Source organism: Lepidothrix coronata, unplaced genomic scaffold, assembly GCF_001604755.1.
Source record: "Lepidothrix coronata isolate B3197 unplaced genomic scaffold, Lepidothrix_coronata-1.0 Scaffold267, whole genome shotgun sequence".
In the NCBI taxonomy this organism is placed as follows: Eukaryota; Metazoa; Chordata; class Aves; order Passeriformes; family Pipridae; genus Lepidothrix; species Lepidothrix coronata.
The window spans coordinates 1,437,617-1,459,289 of NW_016690447.1; the positions used below are offsets into that span (position 1 = coordinate 1,437,617).

The window sequence follows — 21,673 nt, forward strand, 5'->3', positions numbered from 1 at the left end:
AGACGGTGAAGGACCTGCAGCACCGTCTGGAAGAGGCCGAGCAGTTGGCCCTGAAGGGAGGCAAGAAACAACTGCAGAAGCTGGAGGCCAGGGTGAGTAGGGCTGTGTTGGTGCATGAGTGACCCCATCTCTTGGAGAGACACCCCCAGGGAAGCTGCAGGGACGGGCTTCTCATTGCAGGTGCGGGAGCTGGAAGGGGAGGTTGATGCTGAGCAGAAGCGCAGCGCTGAAGCCGTGAAGGGTGTGCGCAAGTACGAGAGGAGGGTGAAGGAACTCACCTACCAGGTAATGGCCCCTGTGGGCATCTGCAAAAACTGAAAGTGTTTGCACCTGATTGCCAAGGGGAATTGCTACCTGCCATAGTGGGGGAAACAATTCACACTCCTTCCTGTTTGCCAACTGCTTTAGTCTGAGGAAGACCGGAAGAATATTCTCAGGCTACAGGATCTGGTGGACAAGCTGCAAATGAAGGTGAAATCCTACAAGAGACAATCTGAGGAGGCTGTAAGTATCACTCTGAGTGCTTGGCAAGAAACACTTTCCAAGAGGGCAGCTTGGCCACTGAGGAAGCTTGGCCCAATAGAAGAAAGCTGGAAGGTGTCACTGGTCAATAATGGAGTTCTTCAAGTTCTCTGAAAGGCTCCTAAATTAGCCTCGCCTTGGAGAATGAAATCAATGAGTCACTAACAAGACTAATAAGAGGGCAAATGCACACAGCATTTTTTGCATCAGGACAACAAAGCAGCCTGTAAGAAGCAGTCTTATTAATGGTAAGGATAGTACAGTACATTAAGAAGTTTTGAAAATAACTTAGTTTCAAATTTTTGATAGCAGACAGAGAAGGTGTTGGAAGTATCCTCCCAAGCCACTTTGCATTCAGCTCTTAGAATTGTGCAGGGACCCTTTGCCTGTTTCTGGGCGTGCAGCACTCAGGGAGGAACTGAGGGAATCCTGCAGTCCCTGAATTTAGGATTGGCTGAGCGTGGCTTCTTCACTGTGGCAAACAGCCCAGCCCAGACAAAGGCTTCTGGACTCAGTGAGGGGGGTCTGTGAGAGGGGCACTGAGGAGGTTTCAAGGATCTCACTGAGACTCACGGATAAGCTGTGGTGGGTGGTGGATGGAAATTTGTGCCCTCTCCCAGGCCAAGGCACAGGAGCAGTGACACCCCTGCCCTGGGCTCTTCACCACCAACTTCTTCTCTCTCCCAGGAGCAGCTCTCCAATGTCAACCTCTCCAAGTTCCGCAAGATCCAGCACGAGCTGGAGGAAGCTGAGGAACGGGCTGACATTGCAGAGTCCCAGGTCAACAAGCTCCGAGCCAAGAGTCGGGAGTTTCATAGGAGGATAGAAGAGGAAGAGTGAGATTGTCATGAGGTACAAAGTGACCTGCGGGCTGCACAAAATGTGAACCCTTTGTCACTTCCTTCTGCAATGTACCCACCTCAGTGTCTAGTGAATAAAGAGTAGATTCCTCTGCAAACACAGCATGACCAGTTGCCTTCTTTGGGTTTGGTTTTCTCACCATACTCGGGATATTGCATTGGAGAAGAAGACTCCTTACTTTTTCCTGGTTAGGAAAGGGGAGCTGATGCAAATGTTGGACTGAGGACCTGCAAACTTAGAATCTGGCCATTCCTGTGGAGACTCCTGAAAATCCAGCCTGCGCTCTCTTTTGTCTCCAGCAGCTCCTTGTCCTACTCCTGCCTTCACGTGCTCCTAATGCTTCTCCCATCGTCCTTTCAGCACAAGTTCCTTCCCATGGGAGAGGCAAGAGAGGGTGATCCCCTGTCCTTTTTCCTTTCCCTGCCCATGTTTCTGATGCTGCCACTCACAAACCCTAAACACCTACCCCTACGTAATCAGAGGTTACAGTGCACTGCACCGTCAAGGACCAACAGTCCCTTGAAAGAGACAATTTTAGTCACTGCGTACTGACACTGTCTCTACATTGTGCCATCTCCCTTACCCTGGATCCCCTCAGCTGCTGCCACCACCTGCTCCCAGTTTCCTCTTGGTGGGCAAACAGCAGAGCCCCGCCTGGGGCCCCGTGCTGGAAGGACTCTCCCTTAGTACCCACCTCTCGCACAGCACATGCACCAACACACCTCCTCAACGATCACCTCAGAGGTCAGCCTTGGCACCTCCTGCACAACAGGCTGCACATGGCACTGTCTCAGACAAGAGAAAAGAAGAAAACAGATGGGTGCAGCCCTCCATTCCTTCCTCCCATTACTGTCCCTTGTGAGCATTGGTGAGCAGAACTTCTGTCAGTGCTGTCAGTGCTGTATCTCAGCAGAGAGCAATGGGAGGTGGTTGTTTAGGGGCAAACCTCAGCCTTCAATCACAAAGACCTTAAGAAAGCCACCTAACACCTGGCCAGACTAGTCCTCTCTGACAATGTCTCACAGCATGCATTGACCTGCCACCACAGGCAGGGCCTCTTGGCCTTAGCCTTTGCCTGCCCAAGCCCACCTGTGAGCTGACTGCTCCTCTTGGGTGGCAGTCCCACCTGCAGGCATCTCCAAAGCTTCAGGGGGGGCTGGGTAGAGTCTAGATGGCACACAACATCCATGAGTATCCCTGTTAGCTGGAATGGCTGGTGCAAGCGTTAACTTCTGAGACTCTCTGAAAGTCTGCCTGCTCTACAGACCCTGCACCATCCTTTGCCTCCCATTGCCTGCACCGAGGAAGCTTGAGGATGTGTCACCAGAATGAAGGAATGCAGCCAGCAAAGCCAGGCAGAGGGAAGAGAGGAGTGAGCCCTGGCCCTACTGGCAAGTGGAACACCTGGAGAGTTTCTTTGATGACGTGTCCAAAAGCGCTGTCTCAGAGGGCACCGGTGTGAAAAGGCAGTCAAGTCACTGAAGAAGCAGCTCTCACATCAAGGGCTATAACTGTGTCTGTTCTGACTTACCACAGCTTTCTTTAGACTGTTTCTTCCTCCAGCCTCCTGCCCCTTTCACTTGCACACAGTTACATGCTCTCTGCTATCTCTCCAGCTCTCACGCATGTGGCTGAAAATGAAACAGGCAGCTACGTGAAGACATCATGTGTCTCCTTTCCTCTGCACTGACAAAGGCCCAAAATAGCCCTGCTCTCCTAAGACTCCTGTTCAGGGTCGTGCCTGTCTGTGGGCATGATTCACTTCCACTAATAGTGCCTGAGACATTCCTGGGAGGGTAGGCTGCCTTCTGTGTCTCAGTGCCATGTGCTGCCGTGGAGGAGCTGGACAACTGTGCTGTGTCCCAAGACAGCAGATGCTATTCTTACCCCAGGGAGACTTGCTCCAGCACAGCTCCATTCCCAGCTGAAAGGTTAAACGTCAGACTGCGGCCCGAGCGTGCTCTCCCTGCTCAGAGTCTGAATCCAGAGTGGCCCCTTTGGAGCCCTGCCAACCCAGTACCTGGGTGCTCTCCCCTATCTCCTGGGATGTGCTGTCCCACAGGGAACACAGCAGCTGCCCAGGTACTTCCAGCAGTCAGCTGGGGCTCACTGGGGTCGAGGGGGCATCCCCCCTCTTGTAAACCTACCCATGGAAAAGGTGGGCTGGGCTGTAGCTCTGAAAATGCAGCATTTTCCAGCCTCCACCCTGGAGTCCCAGTCTGGGTGAGGAAGAAGGAAGAAGGCAGAGGCAGGGCTTGCTCCCAGGTTCGGCAGCGCTGCAGGGGCCATATCCCTTTGCTCAAGCTGTGCTTTCCCAGCACTCGCTGAGCGAAGGCTGTAGGGCCGAAGCCGAGAGATCCCTCAAGGGCCACGGCAGTATCTGGGCTGAAGGAGGAGCCCTGGCCAGGCTGGTGGCCGTGACACAGTGCTCATGGAGACCCAGCCCCACCTGCAGCCCGACTGCCCGGGCCCTCTGCAGAGCTCCGGAAAGCCCGTCCCTGCCGGCTCCGGCCCCGGGGCCACCGGACAGAGCACACCCAGACCGGGGCCATCAGCTGGGCCCGGGCTGTGCCTGTCGCCTCAGCCCTGGCGCTGCTGCTCTGACGGCCTCGGCCCCATCAGCTTTATCCTCAGCCTGGGCCTTGTCACCCGACACGGAAAGACAGACAAGTTCCTTCAGGGATCCTTGGCAGAAAGACGATGGAATTATTGCCGGGGGGAGCCTCTCCCGGCCCCACCCGGCCCCTGTCAGTCCCAGGGAGCTCAGCGGGGCAGCCCCGATCTCCCCCTCGGCTCCAGGCCCCACTGCCAGGCGATGGCAGCCTGGAGCCATCACGGGACCCTCCTCTGGGCAGCTGCTCCTCTGCACAGCAGCCGCTCGGCCTCACTCAGCCGGGGGCTTTAAACCTGCTGCAACTGCCGGGCCCACGGACTGGGAGCAAATCACAGCACAAGGGTTCAAAGGCAACCAGGGCGCTCGGCCGGTTTCATCTGCTCCCCACTGGGACAGAACAAAGTCAGGTGGGATGGGTCAAAGAACATCTGGGAATGTTCCACTCACCGATGCTGGAAGAAAAGACCCTGAGGTGACAGAAGCAAACAGTGCTGCTGTGTTTCTTGGGAAAAGGGGCTTCCAAGCATTTTAGCAGGATGGAATGGGATCAAACTTAAAGGCAGATCTGGAAAATTGGAAAAAATATTTATAATTTTCAGTGGGAAATTTAATGAAGATAATTAAAGTACTTTGGGAGGATGAAATCAGACAGAAATGCATGTGGTTTGTCCCTTGAGCCAGGGAGAAAAGCAATTGGGGTCACGAGTTTTTACACACTTAACAATGTCAAGCACTTGTGAAAGTTACTTAGTTATTCAATTCATTATAGTAATCGAATCTAAGTATTGCCAATATTAGTACAAGTATTCTTTATGTGGTGCACTGCTGCTTAATGTTTGCTCCTTTTAGGCAGTGGGTTATCTTAAATATAGCCTAAAGTATTTTGAATGGAGCACACTTTGTAGCTCTCTTCTGAAAAAAGGAAAATATTCTTGTAAGGAAGAATAAGGAGAAGAGAAGCCAAAATGACAAGTATGAAGAATATGACTTAGAAAAAGGTATGGATAGAAATTATTTTTATAAGTCAAGAGATGAGCAAAGTAAAGTCTGGGTGTGGAAGTACGAAAAAATCTTTTCAAGTGAAAATAAGTTTCATTAAGATACATGGAGGGTTCTATTACCAGCACCATAACTGCTTAATTTGAAGTTAAATGGTCTTGGAGTTAATATTAAGGAAATATTTGAGTGAGGAAAACTGTATGGTAAAACAGAGTATCTATAATATTGCAGAATCTCCTTTAATCTGTGCTTCTAAGGATCTGTTCTAGACAAGCACCTCTCAAGGACTGTGTAGATATGGATGGTATCATATGATCTTCTATAGAAAAATTCAATAACTTTCTTGCAACTGAAACTGTGATGAGCATCATATCTATTTTTATGTTTACATTTCATAGTCAATTACTGATCCTGCTATAATATCTGAGAAGGTTTTGCCTCATAATGCCCAAAATTGTGTAGGCATGTTAATATAAAATCATAGAATTCCACAGTGGTTTGGTTTGGAAGGGACCTTAAAGATCATCCAGTTTCACCCCCTGCCATGGGCAGGGACACCTTCCACTAGGCCAAGTTGCTCCAAGCCCTGTCCAAGCTTGTCTGGGCAATCTGTGCCAGGGTCTCACCACTCTCACAGGCAAGAATTTCTTTTTAATATCCAATCTAAACCTACTCTGTCAGTTTGAAGCCATTCCCCCTTGTCCTATCACTACAATTTCTGATGAAGAATCCGTCTCTTGCTTCCTAGAAATATTAATTTCTAATATCTTAAATATGGCTTTTATCTATTAAAAGCTTCTTTTCCAGTTGTAAAGAGTTCTCATTTTAGAGTTCTGTTTATTTGCCTGAACATCACATTAGTTTGGGGAATACATTTTAAGGGATATTAAAAATTGATTTTTCCAAATTGATAAATAAATAATGTGCCTTTAATTTAAGAAACACTGTAAACGCCCTTTTAAAAAGAGAACTTTGTTGTTTTTATTGGCCTATTATGATACTTTTTTTTCAGAATTCTTTAACTGGTAAAAAAACCCCTCTAATGGTACAATATGAACTCTAGTGATATGCCAGCTTCAGACATATCACAAGTAGCTAGAACATAGAGAAAAACCAGCAATATCAGGTTTTCTTTCATGCTGAACTAACAGTAATATTCACCTGGGGAGGCCATAAATTATGATAAATTTCTGAGATCCAAATAGCATCCCCAGGGGAGGGAAAGCAAACATTCCTTCCTCTGGGATACCTATTGCCATACCTAGAGGATGACAACCTCTGGCATTGACACTGTCTGCAGGGTTGGGCTGCCTGGCAGCTGCTGAGTGCTGACTGACTCCAGGGGAAACACAGCTCCAAAGTGGCCATAAAGGACTATCTCAGAGAGAAAGTTTAAAATAGATGCAGTGCCTGTGTTCCAACAGAACACACGTCTCAGACCTGCGAACTCCTGCGCTAGAGGGGCATCTGCATCTCCTGAGCTGACCATTCCAGTTATACAGTATTTTGAAAATATTCTGTATTAAAAAAAAACAAACTTCTTGACAAAGAGGTTGAGGAAGTAAACTCAACAGTTGAATTCACCATGAATTTACCAATGAACCTGCCATAGAACCAGGAAAAGGGCATACACAGAGGTCCTTCATTTTTTTTTCCCAGTTCTACATGTATTAGTTCTCTTGAATTCAGAGTTTTTACACAGATAGGACTGAGGACACCATACACACATCAGGGCACTAACGGGTGAAACTCAGTCTTTGCAGTGCAGTCAAGACACAGCTCTGCTCTGAGACCTTGCACTCTGAGAGTGCACTTCTCAGGGAGCAAGGGCACTTTGAGGGACCCGAGGAACTGATTTTGGAGGAATGCAATGCCTGTGTTGCTCAGCTAATGGTGATGAAGTGAAGTTGGCACTGCATCTTTGGCTGCAGCAGATTTGGGATATGTTTTCTCAGGCCATGGTCCTGATGAAGATGTAAAAAATGTCCCCTTCTCCTTTGGACAAGGCATTCACTTCTGTTTTGGGATAAACTCAAATATTTCCAAGTAGTTTGTGATAAGCCCATGGAGAGAAAGGTCTGTCCCAGGTAGACTTTAGTAGGGTGAGTAGGACAGGACAGGAGATGTAAGCACTTGTCTCCTCAGGACAGATGTAAGCACTGTTAGAATCTGCAGCTGCTGATCTCTCACATGGGCCACCACTCCTTGGCACCTTGGCTGTGGGTTGTCATGACAATGTCATTGTCATTGTCTTCTGCTTGAGCTGTTCTGCTTTACACAACTGATTTGCTTTTTAGGAAGAGCAGGGATTTGTATCCTCCCTTTGATATCTAGGATGGATGCAGAGAGCAGAGATGTTTAGACTGACCACCAAGGAAATCTATCTGCTGATGTTACACGGGAAGCTGTGGTGGAGTCTCTTAAGTGACAGGAGCCTTAGTGGTTGGAAAGACAATTCCCTTGAAAATATTCTACTTGTAGTATAAATATGTCCTGCAGATTAACTATAGCACCGTCTGCCTTGGCACCTGGGAGATCTCTCTGCAGTTCAATCGCTATTTTTACTTCCTCAAATATGTGGCTTCATATGCAAATTTGGCTGAAGTGCAAAAAACATGTAAGTTTGTAACAGTCAGTCAGAGATCAGAACAAAGGGAATTGAACTGCATATGTGGATATTTGCTTTCTCTGGGTTAGTCTCAGTCAGTGGAGGATCACAGTAACATTCCATGCACTCAGAGAACACTTCATGGGTTCAAAAAGTGCTTGGACAAATTCAGCAGTTAAAAATTCACCATGAGCTGTTAAATACCCAGACATTGCATTCTGCCCAGGGACTCCATAAACACAAATTACTGGAAGTTGGGAGAGTCTGGGAGAAGTGCCATTCTATCTGGATGCTCCTTCCTGGCCATCACTTTCAAAGACAGAAAGTTTGGCTACGTGGACCTTTGATCTCACAAGCACAGCCTATTTTAGATTATGATACAGTTTCCTGCAGGGGTTAATACTATGCTTCTTCCTTACTTTCTTTTCATTCCCCTTCCTTCCTCATTTTACAGTTACTTGCTGCTTCAATTACCTTTTTCTCCCCAGCTATCTTCCAGCCTGCCCCTCCCACTCACCTGCTCTGTAACAGGAGCCCCTCAGCTCCTTTGGTGGGGGATTGAAAGGGCATCCCAAGGGTCATCTCCTTGGACCGAATCTCCTACTCCAAGCTTTTCTGCTGCTGTTGGCTGTGGACACAGGAGGAGTGTGTGTAATGTGCACCTGTGGTTCACATTTGAAAGCTGCCCATCCTCTAATCCCACATTATGGGGTTTATTTGCCTCTCATGTTCAGTTAACTCATTCTGAGGACTTCCAAGAATACCAGTCTGTGGAAAGCTCCTTAGGAAACAAATGTAACATTAAAATTACCCCTGGGACAGGAGCATTCACTTTCCTTGACTTGTAGTGAGGGTAAATCACAGCTGCATTAAGATCTGCAGAAATTAATTTCTGAATGGAGCAGAAGGGGCAGGGGACAGCAAGGCCATTACAGCCCCTCCATGGCCAGCCTGTGACATCAGCGTGTCTTCACAGGTGCTCACACTTAGACCTGGAAATTTTTGCTTACATTTGCCATGGTAAAGAACGAATGGTCCACACTGCTTTTCAACCTGCAGCTTTTGTCTCATTAGTTATGGTCCTCAGTAGTTTTTCCTAGGAAATCATCTATTGCTTCCAGCAATTCTCTCAGCCCATTCCTTCAGCCACATTTACCATTTAATGTTAGTTCAGTGGCAAATTTCCCAACCAGATGTCACATCAAAATTATGGACTGAGCACATTCTGCACATAATATTGAAAGCATGCACCTTAATGGAGCAACACTGAATTGATAAATAACCTTTTAACATGGAAAATGGGCTCTTACCATCTCTGGGGCTCAGTGTCCAGCCACATCCTAGCAGAAGTACAGGGATGAGCAGTATTGCTACAGAGCGTTGTTCTGACATTTCTGCTTGCCCTGTGCTAACATTCCTGGCAGCTCTCATTTTACACAGAGGCAGCAGAAAAGCTGCTGCAGCAGGGGCTGAGTGTTCCCTGTCAGAACGTCCATCACAGGCTGCAGAGCAAACTGACCTCTCTAGGCAGGCCCTACCCTAACAACAGCATGGCCAACAACAGCACTTGAGAGAAAGCCCTGCAAGGATTTGCGATCCTTTTTTTGGCAGTGGGGAAATCATGAGCAAGTCAGGAAACTTCAGACTCCTTCCTACATCATTGCACTTTCTGGAAGAATCATAAGTGTAGTTCTAACCCACATGATTTTTGTATTTCCCAGGAAAGGGTCTGTCACTAGCCCAGCCTCTGCTGTTTTGGGGTGATGGTGTTGGGGTTTTTTTTTACATAAAAAATCCTATATGTTAATGTCCTGATTCTGGAATTGAAATATTGCCATTTATTTTGGGGGGATACTACTCTACTCTGTATGAGTTACAGAGTCTGGCAAGAAAAAACATTAGACCAGAAAGTGATTTTCCATAGCTAGTTCTCACATTGTCATACATGTTTTAAAGGCAGAATCAAGGCACTGAACTAAATAATTTTTTTCTTTCCCTAAAATATAAGGGCACTGATACTAAATACTAATTTCCCAGTAGAAGTGAATTTAGGCAATCTTTGATGAAATCACATCCTTTTCTGAAACGTTCCTGCAAATGTAAGTGATAAGCAGGGGAAGGACTTGGCAGTGACTGCCCTTCACTATTCTGGACATAATGCCAAACAGTTTAGCAGACATAGGAAAAGTGAATGAGATGGTATCTCAGCATCCTAAAGAGAAAGAGCCTGCAGAAAGAAAAGCAGGAAAAGAAATCAGTACAATTGCTCCTCCAACTGAATAATTTCTTCCCTGCTGCCTGCGCTCTCAGAAATGTGAAGCTGTTGTGAGGTCTCCATATGGTTTGGAAAAGACGTCTAACATCATTCCCTTCAACCTTTACCCCAGCATTGCCAAGTCTGCCACTAAATCATGTCCCTACACATCTTTTAATCCCTCTAGGATGGGAACTCCACCCCTGCCCTGGGTAGCTGTGCCAGGGCTGGACAACCCTTTCAGGTGAAGAAATTTTCCCCGATATCCAACCTAAACTTCCCCTTGCACAACTTGAGGCCATTCCCTCTCCTCCTGTCCCTTGTTCCCTGGGAGTAGAGCCTGACCCCCGCCCCTCCCCCGGCTTCCCCCTCTGTCAGGGAGTTGCAGAGAGTGAGAAGGTCCCCCCTGAGCCTCCTTTTCTCCAGGCTGAGCCCCCCAGTTCCTTCAACCACTTCTGGTGTGCCAGAACCTTCCCAGCTCCATTCCCTTCCCTGGACACGCTCCAGCCCCTCAATGAATTTCTTGCAGTGAGGGGCCCAGAACTGCCCCCAGGATTTGAGGTGCAGCCCAGAGATTTTTGCAATATACCTGTCTGAGTGTCCACATGACCAGGATTTTTAAATCTGTGGAAGCAAATTCCTCAGGTTAGTTTGCCTACAAATATGAAGATGCCTTCTTGAACTTTGCACGTTCTAGCTGGGTTTGCTTTATTTGTTTCTCTCTGGGCAGAAAAGAAGATCAGTGAGACTGAAGAGGAGCATAGAGACTTGCATTCATGCTTCTTTTTCTGGTGTTGCAACTAGACAGGAGGTCCTGATCAGCTTGGTCCAGGGTGGAAGGAGGACCTAAGCAGAAGGCCTGAAGGTGGCTGGTTCTGTGCCAATGACATGGAGATACTGGTCTTGGACTTTCTTTCTAACTAGGCAAGTTACAAGGCTGCTCTAAGAAGCAGAACAGAGAGTGAGATTTCCATGGGGCCACAAACTCAAAAGCTTTGATAGTGCTCCACTTTCACACTTCACCAGTGTTCATGAGTTCCCCTCTTTCTCCCCAGAACTCCTCAGCTCATGCTCACTGAACAAAACGAAAGGGAAATCACATTGTAGGGACTTACAGAAAGTGGGATGGGACCTGTTTTCAGCATGCTTGGATGTCATCACATCAGCACTTTGCCCACACCTTATGTCTGTGCAGGACCATCTTTATCCAGGGATTTCTCTGATTCTGCCTCTTCTGGCTGTGCTGTGGTTTGCTTCTAGTTCTACCAGACTCCAGGCCCTGAAACAGAAGTGGCAGAATGTCAGTGGCTGGCAGGATTCATTTCTCTCTTTGTTTTGCATGAGGACATTGCTGCAGCTTTCAACAGATCCCTCTTCCCAAGGACAGGTGTCATCTTGGCTGCCCCATGGTTGGAGAGAGGAAGTTGGCTGGTTTTCTATGGCCTAGCTCATGGAACTGTGAGAACTGTGGAGCTAAATCTTCATGGAGTCTGGATCTGGTAATTCAAATTAGAGAGTATTCCTCTGCAAGAGCCTGGAATGCCCAATAGGCCATGTGACAGCAATTTATCACTTTAGTGGGACTAATAATCTCTGTGAATTAAAACAAATCCAAAGTTGGTGTGCACCCCAGAGCTTTTTACAAGATCCTTATCTGAGTGTCCATATGATCAAGAATTTTAAATCTATGGAATAAAATTCTTCAAGTTAGTTTGCCCACAAATATGAATTAATATATTTATCTTCCAGAAACACCATCTAGAGGAAAAGGGTGAAAGTTTAGTTTTTGTTTTCTCCTTGAAGTTCCCCAGCCTTCCCATGTTGGGCTTCCAGTCCTTTTCTATCCATTTTCTCACAGTTTCTTTCTCAGTTTCTGACCCCTCTGGGTCTAGTGCAGAGGGTGAGGGGTTTTCCCTTTGAAAGCTGCTCTGACAGCTGATGTTCCATTTGTGTGAACAATGTGCACATAGATGCCAGTGCTGCAGTTTTTTCCCTCCATGACATTGTTTATTTGGAGTGAAAGAGAAAGTAGGCTTTTCTAAAGAGCAGGGCCCCAAGCCAAGGGTTGTGCAGTGCTGATGCTGATGCTGTTCTGGTGGCCAGGAGCACCAAGGGCTGACTGCAAAGCGACTCACACCATTTCACCTGATACCAGAGATCACACTCAGGAACAGACTTATTTAGCATTAGAAGTGTAGTCTTGATAGTTAAATCTATGTACTTTATCTGGCCTTCAAAGGAGAAAACAGGTTTGTGAAGTGAGACTTCCCCTTTTGAATACATGTGAAAGACTGTCACTTTTCCCTGTATCCATTAATTTTGTTCTATGTTATAATTTCTACTGATTTCAAAGAATCATAGAATCATAGAATGGTTTGGGTTGGAAGGGACCTTAAAGATCATTTCATTCCATCTCCCCCTACCATGGGCAGAGACACCTCCCACTGTCCCAGGTTGCTCCAAGCCCCATCCAACCTGACCTTGAACACTTCCAGGGATGGGGCAGCCACAGCTTCTCTGGGCAACCTGTGCCAGGGCCTCCTCACCCTCACAGGGAAGAATTTCTTCCCAATATCTAATCTAAACCTACTCTCTGTCAGTACGAAGCCCCTTGTCCTGCCACTCCCTTGTAAATAGTCTCTCTCCATCCTTCTTGCAGATTCCCTTCAGGTCCTGGAAGGCCACAATCAAGTCACCCCAAAGCTTCTCTTCTCCAGACTGAACAATCCCAATTCTCCCATCCTTTCCTCTCAGCAGAGCTGCTCCATTCCTCTGATCCTCTTGGTGCCTTCTCTGGACTCTCTCCAGCAGCTCCATGTCCTCCCTGTGGCACCTGATGGGGCAGAGGGGCAGAATCCCTCCCTGGATTTCTCCATAAGCCCTTTCAATACCATGGCATTGCATTACTCACTGGGCAGTCCTGTGATATCTAGATGGATTTTTAAGTAGGAGTTTCCACACTATGTTTGGAAACTATAAGTTCTATAAGTTCCCCTAGATTTTTGGACATCTGTATTTGAGGACTAAGAAGGAAAGAAATCTTTGCAATGAGACTACTAACCTGATGACAAGGGTCTGAAATCAGTTTTGTTATGGGAAAAGCACAAAATCCCAGAAGCGAGAGAGGAATAGCTGCAAATGTAGGAATTCTACAAGGAAGAAGGGGAACATGAGCAGAATTATGGAGATAATGTGCACTACTGGAACATGGTCATGGGACTGTTTAGGAGGAATAGGCAGGGGAAATGAGAAGGATTTATGCTTTATGTCAAAGTGCTCCTTGCTTGTGCAATGCTCCATGTGAGGCTGCAGAACATTCTGTCAGAGATAGGAGGAAAATGAGGGATGTTGTGATGGGGTCTGTCATGGACCACCTGACCAAGACAAAGCAGTGGAGGAGGATTTCTACAACTAGTAGAAAGTCACAAGTCTCCTCTGCCTTAGAGAGGTTTTCAGCCATGTGGACATCTGCTGTGAGGGCAACAGCACCAGGCAAGTTGTGCCAGAAATTCTTAGGCAGCGCTAATGTCAACATCCCAATGTAAATACTGGCCAGGCAATGCTGAGTGCTGGAAGTAAGGATGAACTAGTGATAAATATGATCCCAGATGGCAGCTTAGGCTGCAGCAAACACATGATGACTGGATGAAGGATCTAGTGGAAAGCTGGGAAGATAAGCAACAGAATTAGCACTCTAGACTTCGTAAGACTGGAATTCATTGCATTCAGGGAACTGCCAGTTAGCACACACATGGCAGCAGCTGTGAAAGAGAATGCCAGGAGAGGAGGTTAGAGTTTAAAGGAAAATTATGAAGAGCACAGGAACAAACTATCTTGTTCTGCAGGAGGATTGGGAATTGGATCTTAGCTAAGCAAACTTCTTGATGAATTAAAACACAAAAGTATGTAAGAGGTGGAGGCAAGGACTGGCACCAAAATAAGGACTATAAAACATCGCTTGAGTACTTCAAACATTGAGCATAACAGTTCTGCATGGATGATGCAGAAGGGAGTTCAGAGAAAATGTGTGTTTGATGCTGAATATGGGTGACCACCTAGTGAGAGATGATTCAAAAGGCACTTGTATGCAGAACCTTTTCTGTGTCAGTCTTCATTGGCAAAATTTGTCCCTCAATGTCAGCATCTTCCAATAGAGTTTGAGAAAGAAAGGGACAATCAAAGTGGGGAAGTCCTGACCTTGCTTCTTAGTGAAGCTGAACTTTCTAAGAGAAACTGAATGTATTCACATCCATGGGGCTGGGTTGTGACTCATCAAAGGTTGCTGAAGGAATTCACCCACATAACTGCAAGGCTTATGTTTACCATTGGTGAAAAATGATGACTCCCAGGGAAGGTCCCAGATGAGGGGGAAAAGGCTGTTGTTACACCCACCTTTAAAAAAGGCAGGAACCTGTACCAGGGAAGCTGTAAGCTGCTCAGTTGCACTTTAGTTATTTGAAAGACAATGTGTCCTCTTGGTATTTATCAGGAAAAGTAATCATGTTTGATCAACCTGTTTGGCTTCTATGATGAAGCGACTGCTACCTTTTATCAGTTCTTTTCTGATAATTGGCAGGCTTTTGCCTGGGTAATTTTTAATGGTATCATTAAGTGGTCTTTAGTCTACTAAAACTGAACTGCTGTCCTTTGATTCCTAATTTCTACACAATCATATTGAATTTTTGGGGTTATTTTAACCCTTCAAAGGATGCTGTATTATGTGTATTGTCATAGATCAATTCTTAAACAGCTTTATTTTCATCTATGTCCACAGCTGTATTCGAACCAGGTAAGTCAACACTGCTTTTCTTTTACACCCTAATTAGTGGTTTCATGCAGCACTCACTGACAGTGAGTACTAGAACCCAAAATATAATTTGCCTATTCTGTGTGGAGTAGTTGGAGGCTCCTCTGTGTGTTACATTAGTTGCTTTAGCAGTCTAGTAGCCCTTTTTATTTGCAAGTGTTATTTCTGTCCTGACAGCTTAGCTGCTAAGAAAGGAGGAGCCACTTGGTGAAGGGCCTGAAGCAGCAAACTTGAGGAACCTGAATTCCCTGAACAGCATGAGCATGGAGAAATTTTTACACAAGACTTCAGTACTGGACATGGCAAGAAAGGAATTCAGCTCCATAATTTCCACCTCTCTTGAGTGCAGCCTGTTTGGTAGGGGGCTACTGTTCAGCCAAAAAAGGAAGATAAGGCTATGGTCAGTATATGTTCCTGAGTGACTTGTCTTTCTCCAAGGATCTGTGAGTGGCAGCTGAAGATACAGAGCAATTTGGCAGGTCCCTATTCCTGTATGAAGAATTATTTTGTGAAGGTTACATGATAAATCAGATGCTACATGCTCTCCACATTACTGTATTAACTAGACAAGAATTCAAAATTTCCACATCAGTCGTCTGGTAATGGGCAACTCTTCTTTCTAATCCATGTGAAAAGATGAACCTTCTGAGATATTCAACTGTCCCCATAACTTGTGTGGTGTTCTCAGGGCTGAGCTCTGGGTTTGGTTTCCAATCTGGGGCCCAAAATGTGCCAGAGCACCCTTGGAAAAGTCTCCTACAGCACAGGAAATCACTTGATGCTGTATATTGCACTGGATCACTGACACTGGTTTTCTGCCCTCTTTGCTGTGATATTCACTGAGATATTTTAATGATTGAAATGCAAATGACCAGAAGACAAGTGTGTTTAGACCTGGAGAATCTGAAGAAGTTTAAGTGATTAGTGTAGATCAAGTGTGGATGTGGCACTTGGGGACAAGGTTCAGGGTGGACTTGGCCATGCTGGACTAATGGTTGGACTGCCCTTTTCCAACCTAAACAGTTCTTTGATTCTATGATTCTGTGATTACACCCTTTCCTAGAACTAGATCAGTACTAGATCAGTTAGTTGCTTGCACTATGAGCAACTCTCTTTATCCCACACCATCAACATTACACAAGAATTCCTGCAACTTCCTACTGCCTCTACTGCTCTGGTACAGATAGTCCTGTGTTGTTGGGTGTTTCTGGGACTGTGAATGTGTAAATACACTTATTTTGATGGCACGGCACTGCAAGACTGAGGATTTATCAGAATGTATAGTAGCTGGATCTGTATGTTGAGGTGATGAGTGTGATTGTGCGCACGAGCATGGCAGGGAAAGGCATGCTGGTTTTGGGGGAGTTGCAGGTAGAGAGGGGATATGGGAACTACTGGAACTTCATATTTGACTGAGGAAACTCATTATTTATGCAGACAATAAAGGGAGCAAGCAAGCATCAATTTCAAGTAAAAAATGAAAGACAGTCAACAGTGAGAGAGAGCAAAGTTTCTTGAGGAATCACTTTTTAAATGAAATTTGCATAAATACATATATTATCTATGCACATACAAGTATATGTTTTGTTTTGATGTGGTAGTGCATACTCCCTTCCTCCTCAGGGCTGATCTACAATCTCAGGGATTCCCATAAAGCCTTGATGTTTGTGTACTGAGTGTCCCTTGACTCTATCAAGAAGCCTTACATGGCAAAGGTGGGAGCACTACTGTCCATATCAGGAATTCCTGTTGCCTGGCTAAGGTGAAGGATGAGAGAGGGAATAATCAATCACCTGCTTAAAGCCTTGGAACTTTCCCTACCTGAATTGTAGCCCAAGTGGAATGGTACCATTGTTGCTGGAGTTTTGGTAACTCCAGTAGAATTGTTACTAGAGTTTTGGAAGCTCCAGTAATTCCTGACCTGGATTGTGGTCAGGATGGAAATTTATGGATGACTAAACCCAAACATCTTGAAGCCCTTTAAACAGTGGTCACAGTGGTCCTAAGTGAGGCCCTTTGGGCTCTCCTGAACTGCAGCAACTCCCTCTGACTGGGGCCTCTCAGAGCTCACAAACTCTCAAGTTTGTGAAAATTGGAGGCCTGATTTTCAAAAAATTCACGAAAGCTGATGACACGGCTGTTAGAGACTGAAACAGTTAATGACTTATACATTCTAAGATTACCAAAAGACTTTTGCAAACTGAAAAGAAGCAGCTTCTCACCCAGCAAAGCCCACTTCTCCCTGAATACTGCCAAGGGACCTTTAGATTAGATAAGTGGATGCCATTGTCCAGCTATCCGGGGTGCAGATGCCTGCCTGAGGCTGCAAACTGTATTTCCAGATAAGAGAAGAGGCTAAGAATAGGCAAATCCTGTAAGGTGGGAGAACCTTTTTTCATGCCAGTGTCCTCCCTTTACATGATAACTGCACATCCAGCCTGGGCTATGCATCTCAAATGTTGGACCACAATGGACCATGACTGATGCTGACACAGTGGGCAGCTGCAGCTCTCTTAGGAGATGTCAGAGACTCAGTGACACGTCCCATGGCACCATCCATTGCAAAAGTCCCCACCCCGGGGACATACAAGGTCTTCCCACCTGAGCTAGAAGTGTATAATAACTCATAACATCTTTGAGTTTTGGGGGGGCTTCCTCCACCCCCAACAGATCAAGACCACCACTTCGACCAACAGACATCGAAGCTGCAACTACCAAGTTTCACTGCTGGATCCAGTGGGTGGTGACTATGTATATCTTTCCACCTTTATGCTTTCTTTCCCTTTCTTTCCCTTATGCATTTCCTTAAGTGTTATCTTTCTGCTTTAAGAGTGCTATATTGCTATGCTCTAATGTTGCAATATTGCTATAAATTATTGCTATAGATAACACCCAGAACAGCAAAATAGCTATTTACTTTTGAAACAAAATGGTTCTAAAATAAACCCTACATATATATGTTTACAAACACCGATTATTCAGTGTTATTTCACTCTAATCCACCCCAAGGGATTTATTAACAAGAACCTGGGTTACCCTCCCCTTCTGGAGTGGGTCATACCACTGGCCTGGACCGATATCCTCCACTCCTCAAGGTCAACCTTCCTGCAAGTGTAGTTTGAATGTTGCCATCTGGGATTTATAACGAAGTCACTGTTGTAATTGTAGTAAATCCTATTGAATCACTTTATAAATGTTAAATTACTCAACGAGTAAGTGCTGCTAAAACCCTCTAGACATAAACCGTTGACCAGGTCTGGTATTAAGATTGGATTCAGCTGCACCTGGATTCCATCAGAAGTTTAGAAAGTAAGGGAGCCCTTTGTGAGCCTCATGACTCACTTGAAGGATCTTTCTTACCGTTTTACCTTTATCCTTTGCATTTCCAGTTGTTGTGTAAATCATTTGAAAGTGATTTTTAGATGATTTCCCTTGATCTTTGTAGGAAGTAATAGAGCAAACCTTGCCATCAAACTTTGCTGTGCTTTTGCAAATTTATATTGAACTCCCTTTTACTAATGCCTTTGATGGTAATCCTTTAAGCCATCTTTGTTGATGATTCTATAAGCAATCCTAACCACTCCTTTGCAACATTTGATTCCTCAGAAGTCAGCTAAGGAATCTATTGAAGAGCTCCATTTCAAAGTAGGGTCTCCCATTACTTGGATTCAGACTTCCAACTCACTTTATTTCAAACCCTTCCAGCTAATACATTTTTACTTCCTGCTTTTTAGAAAATACCACTGAAAAGTGCCTCCTAACACCATTTATTTGCTGGGTTTTGACATACTTTCCCTGTTCCTCTCAATGCATGTGTTTCTAAAGCATCACAGATGTTCTCATCACCATTACATGACTGAAAAACATACCAAGGAAGCTACCACAGGTCAAGGAGCAAATCACAGAGAAAGGCAGCAATAGAACCATGCAAGTTCTCTAAGTGCCGTGAGTAGTCCAGATTCTCTCCTTAACACTCTTGACAAATTATTTATAGACGTATTCACGTAGTCAGTAAGATATAAAAATGTTCTAATTATATCATTCAAATCAAGGCACAATTATGCCCTTAGTTTGCCAGACAATGCTTTGCCAAAAAAGGGTTGCCAGAAATGTTTTGACCGAAAAAAGGGGGACCATCTAGAGCATCTGCAGACAAGACGCTATAAAATCTCCAGAGACACGTCTAGCCTGTCTCCACAGAGGGCTTCAAGGTAAGTGCATGCATTTTGTGAGCTTGAAGAAAGAGGAAAATATCCTTAAAAAATTCTGTTCCATTTCCCCTCCCTCTGGCAACCATTTCCATGAGGGAGTGCCCATGTGAACAAAAATTTTCAGTGTAATTTCAGTGCATGTCTGTATTTTCAATCTACAATTATTCTGTTGTAGAATTCTGTTCAGCAATAAGAAACAACCGCCATTCCTGTTTTACAGGGTTGGCCAGATTCCAGGACTTCTCCAAAGGTAACACACTGAGTAATCCATTCCTAATCTACAGGACAGGGCTTTTAAACAGCTGCACGAGTTCTCTTCATAAATCCTATTATATTTCTGCTGAATTTGCTTAGGCTAGATAATTGAAAATAGGGGGGAACTAAAAAGTGAAGTAATTTTTCATTTTTAACACAAAAGATAATTCTTTTAGCAAGAAAGTACTCTCCTGAAGACTCTAATTAAGGACCAGATCAGAGAGGGATTTTCTCTGGCTGTAGATTCTTTTATGTGGAAAACTTTAATCTGGTCAGAATTCATCAAGGTGAGTTACCAAACCGCTCTCAATATTCAGAAGATGTTCTATTTATTGTTATAAGACTTACATGTTGTAGAAGACTAAATCTTATTCTAGGGTCAGACTAAGATATTTTTAACTTCAAGTCGAAGTGCATTTAATTGGTTTCTTTTTAAGAGCTTACCTTGGAGATTAGTTAGCAATTTATTAGCTAAAGAGCAAGGAGCTTTCTCACTGATCTAGATTATATCATTTTTCTGAGTGATCTACAACTCTTTTTCTCCCCCCAGACGTCTCTGCTGACAAGTTTTCAATAGAGTGCAGGCATGGCCTCTGGAGATGCTGAGATGGCTGTTTTTGGGGAGGCAGCTCCTTACCTGCGAAAGTCAGAAAAGGAGAGAATTGCAGCCCAGAACAAGCCTTTTGATGCCAAGACATCTGTCTTTGTGGTACATGCAAAGGAATCCTTTGTGAAAGGGACAATTCAGAGCAGGGAATCAGGGAAAGTCACTGTCAAGACTGAAGGGGGAGAGGTGAGTGAAAAACAAGCCTGAAGGACAACATTTGATTCATATTCTGAGTTTTCAGTTGACATACGTGGATCTTTTGTTTCCTTGGCAGACCCTGACTGTGAAGGAAGATCAAGTCTTCTCCATGAACCCTCCCAAGTACGACAAAATCGAGGACATGGCCATGATGACCCACCTCCACGAACCCGCTGTGCTGTACAACCTCAAAGAGCGTTACGCAGCCTGGATGATCTACGTAAGTGGCAGCAGCAGCTTCCCTTGGGCAGCTGGAGGAACTGCTCTGCCAGGCCCAGGGGAAGCCAATGTGCTGTGTCCCTTCCTCGCAGACCTACTCGGGTCTCTTCTGCGTCACTGTCAACCCCTACAAGTGGCTGCCCGTGTACAACCCGGAGGTGGTGTTGGCCTACCGAGGCAAGAAGCGCCAGGAGGCCCCTCCACACATCTTCTCCATCTCTGACAACGCCTATCAGTTCATGCTGACTGGTGAGTGCTTGATTTCCTTTGAGCTGCTCTTGCAATCATCTCTCTGTTGAGGGAAATGTAGGGCATTCTCTAAAAAGATGGTGCCCCACTTAAAAAAAATTGTGTGTGTGTGAAATTAATGGAAGATTAAAGCACTGAGCTTTAATGGTCTGTGTCAGCTGAGTGTCTGTATTCCCATTAGAATCACTAAAGACTTGGACATAATGTAGATAGACTAAATTCAATGGAAAAACCACCTATTTTGTGATATAGACTTTACTGACTGTAATGGAATCTTACATATATGAATAGATTTATGTATCTTAACCACTAAATTAGTTTCAGACAGAGACTACAGAGTACAGCTAAATGACATGGTCCCTATAAATGAAGTGCATTAAGTCAATTTAAATTTTCAAGCATCAATGCTAACAAGTAAAACAGAGTATCTCTGCCTTGAACAGGTACATAAGCCTGACTTGATTATTATGCAAATGGCTTGCATTATGTAAAAGATGTCTAAAGTACATACAGCCTTTAACAACGTCTGGAACTCCTACACTGATTTGTGACTGCAACTAAAAATCAACTGCAGTAGTGAAAAGTAAACCTCAGAAAATGATGTCAAGGAAAAAAAAAAAACTTTTAGCATTTAAATTGAATGACTTCAAAAATTTCTTTCTGCTCTTTCCTCTTCCTTCCACTTCTTGTTTTCTCTTCCCAATATGTGCATTGAAATCAAAGGTGTGTGGGAATTTAGAACTTCTTCTTTTCTTAGAAATTGGGAAATACATTCAGAATAGAAAAATCAGAAATAAATGTTATCAGTGGATGATCTAGAGACTGAAAAATTTTTGTATTTATAGAGATTATAAAGAAGAGGTGAAAAAGAGTGAAAGAGCTTGGTCATATGTTTCTGTCATTAATGATGCCTCAAAATTTCCGTAAGATTATTCAGGAAACTTTTAGGTTAAGAACAACTTACATACTATCAAAGTATAACCTCTATATTTTCATTACATTTACTTGGCTAATAAGAGATAAGTGGCTTGATGAAGAGACAACGTCAGGAAAGGCATAAGACTACAAAAGCTTCTCTGAAGTGATGTCTTTACTGAATCAGTTGCTAATAGATGAAATAGTGCTGGGAGCATCAAAAGTACCCACTAGAATTCCCAGGTCTTTTTACTTTTTCTGTTCCTGGATTCTCTGGAAGCTTCAGTTCTTATTTTTCTCCTAGTTCTCAAATTTTTTGTTATTCATAAATACTAGGAAAAGGTTTCTTATCTC

The 21,673-nt window shown here is 44.7% G+C and overlaps 2 protein-coding genes and 1 long non-coding RNA gene across 3 annotated transcripts in view; all 3 read left to right on the top strand.

Moving 5' to 3' along the window:
• Positions 1-1,364, top strand: part of LOC108507716 (myosin heavy chain, skeletal muscle, adult-like) — a gene marked incomplete at its 5' end in the record, with an annotated part of 17,536 nt that extends 16,172 nt beyond the window's left edge. The window contains 4 exons of the mRNA XM_017835935.1: positions 3-92; positions 181-285; positions 409-504; positions 1,210-1,364. Coding sequence (XP_017691424.1) covers positions 3-92; positions 181-285; positions 409-504; positions 1,210-1,362 — 444 coding nt within the window. The remainder of the gene's footprint in view (positions 1-2; positions 93-180; positions 286-408; positions 505-1,209) is intronic.
• Positions 1,365-11,066: 9,702 nt separating this feature from the next.
• On the top strand, positions 11,067-11,483 carry LOC108507731. The gene is made up of 2 exons (XR_001878246.1): positions 11,067-11,158; positions 11,246-11,483. It is a non-coding gene; the product is annotated as an uncharacterized LOC108507731 (long non-coding RNA).
• Positions 11,484-19,702: 8,219 nt separating this feature from the next.
• Positions 19,703-21,673, top strand: part of LOC108507718 (myosin heavy chain, skeletal muscle, adult-like) — a 16,883-nt gene continuing 14,912 nt past the window's right edge. Inside the window, exons 1-4 of the mRNA XM_017835936.1 lie at positions 19,703-19,924; positions 20,013-20,156; positions 20,248-20,404; positions 21,252-21,327. Of these exons, the coding sequence (XP_017691425.1) occupies positions 19,718-19,924; positions 20,013-20,156; positions 20,248-20,404; positions 21,252-21,327 (584 nt within the window). The 5' untranslated portion in view covers positions 19,703-19,717. The remainder of the gene's footprint in view (positions 19,925-20,012; positions 20,157-20,247; positions 20,405-21,251; positions 21,328-21,673) is intronic.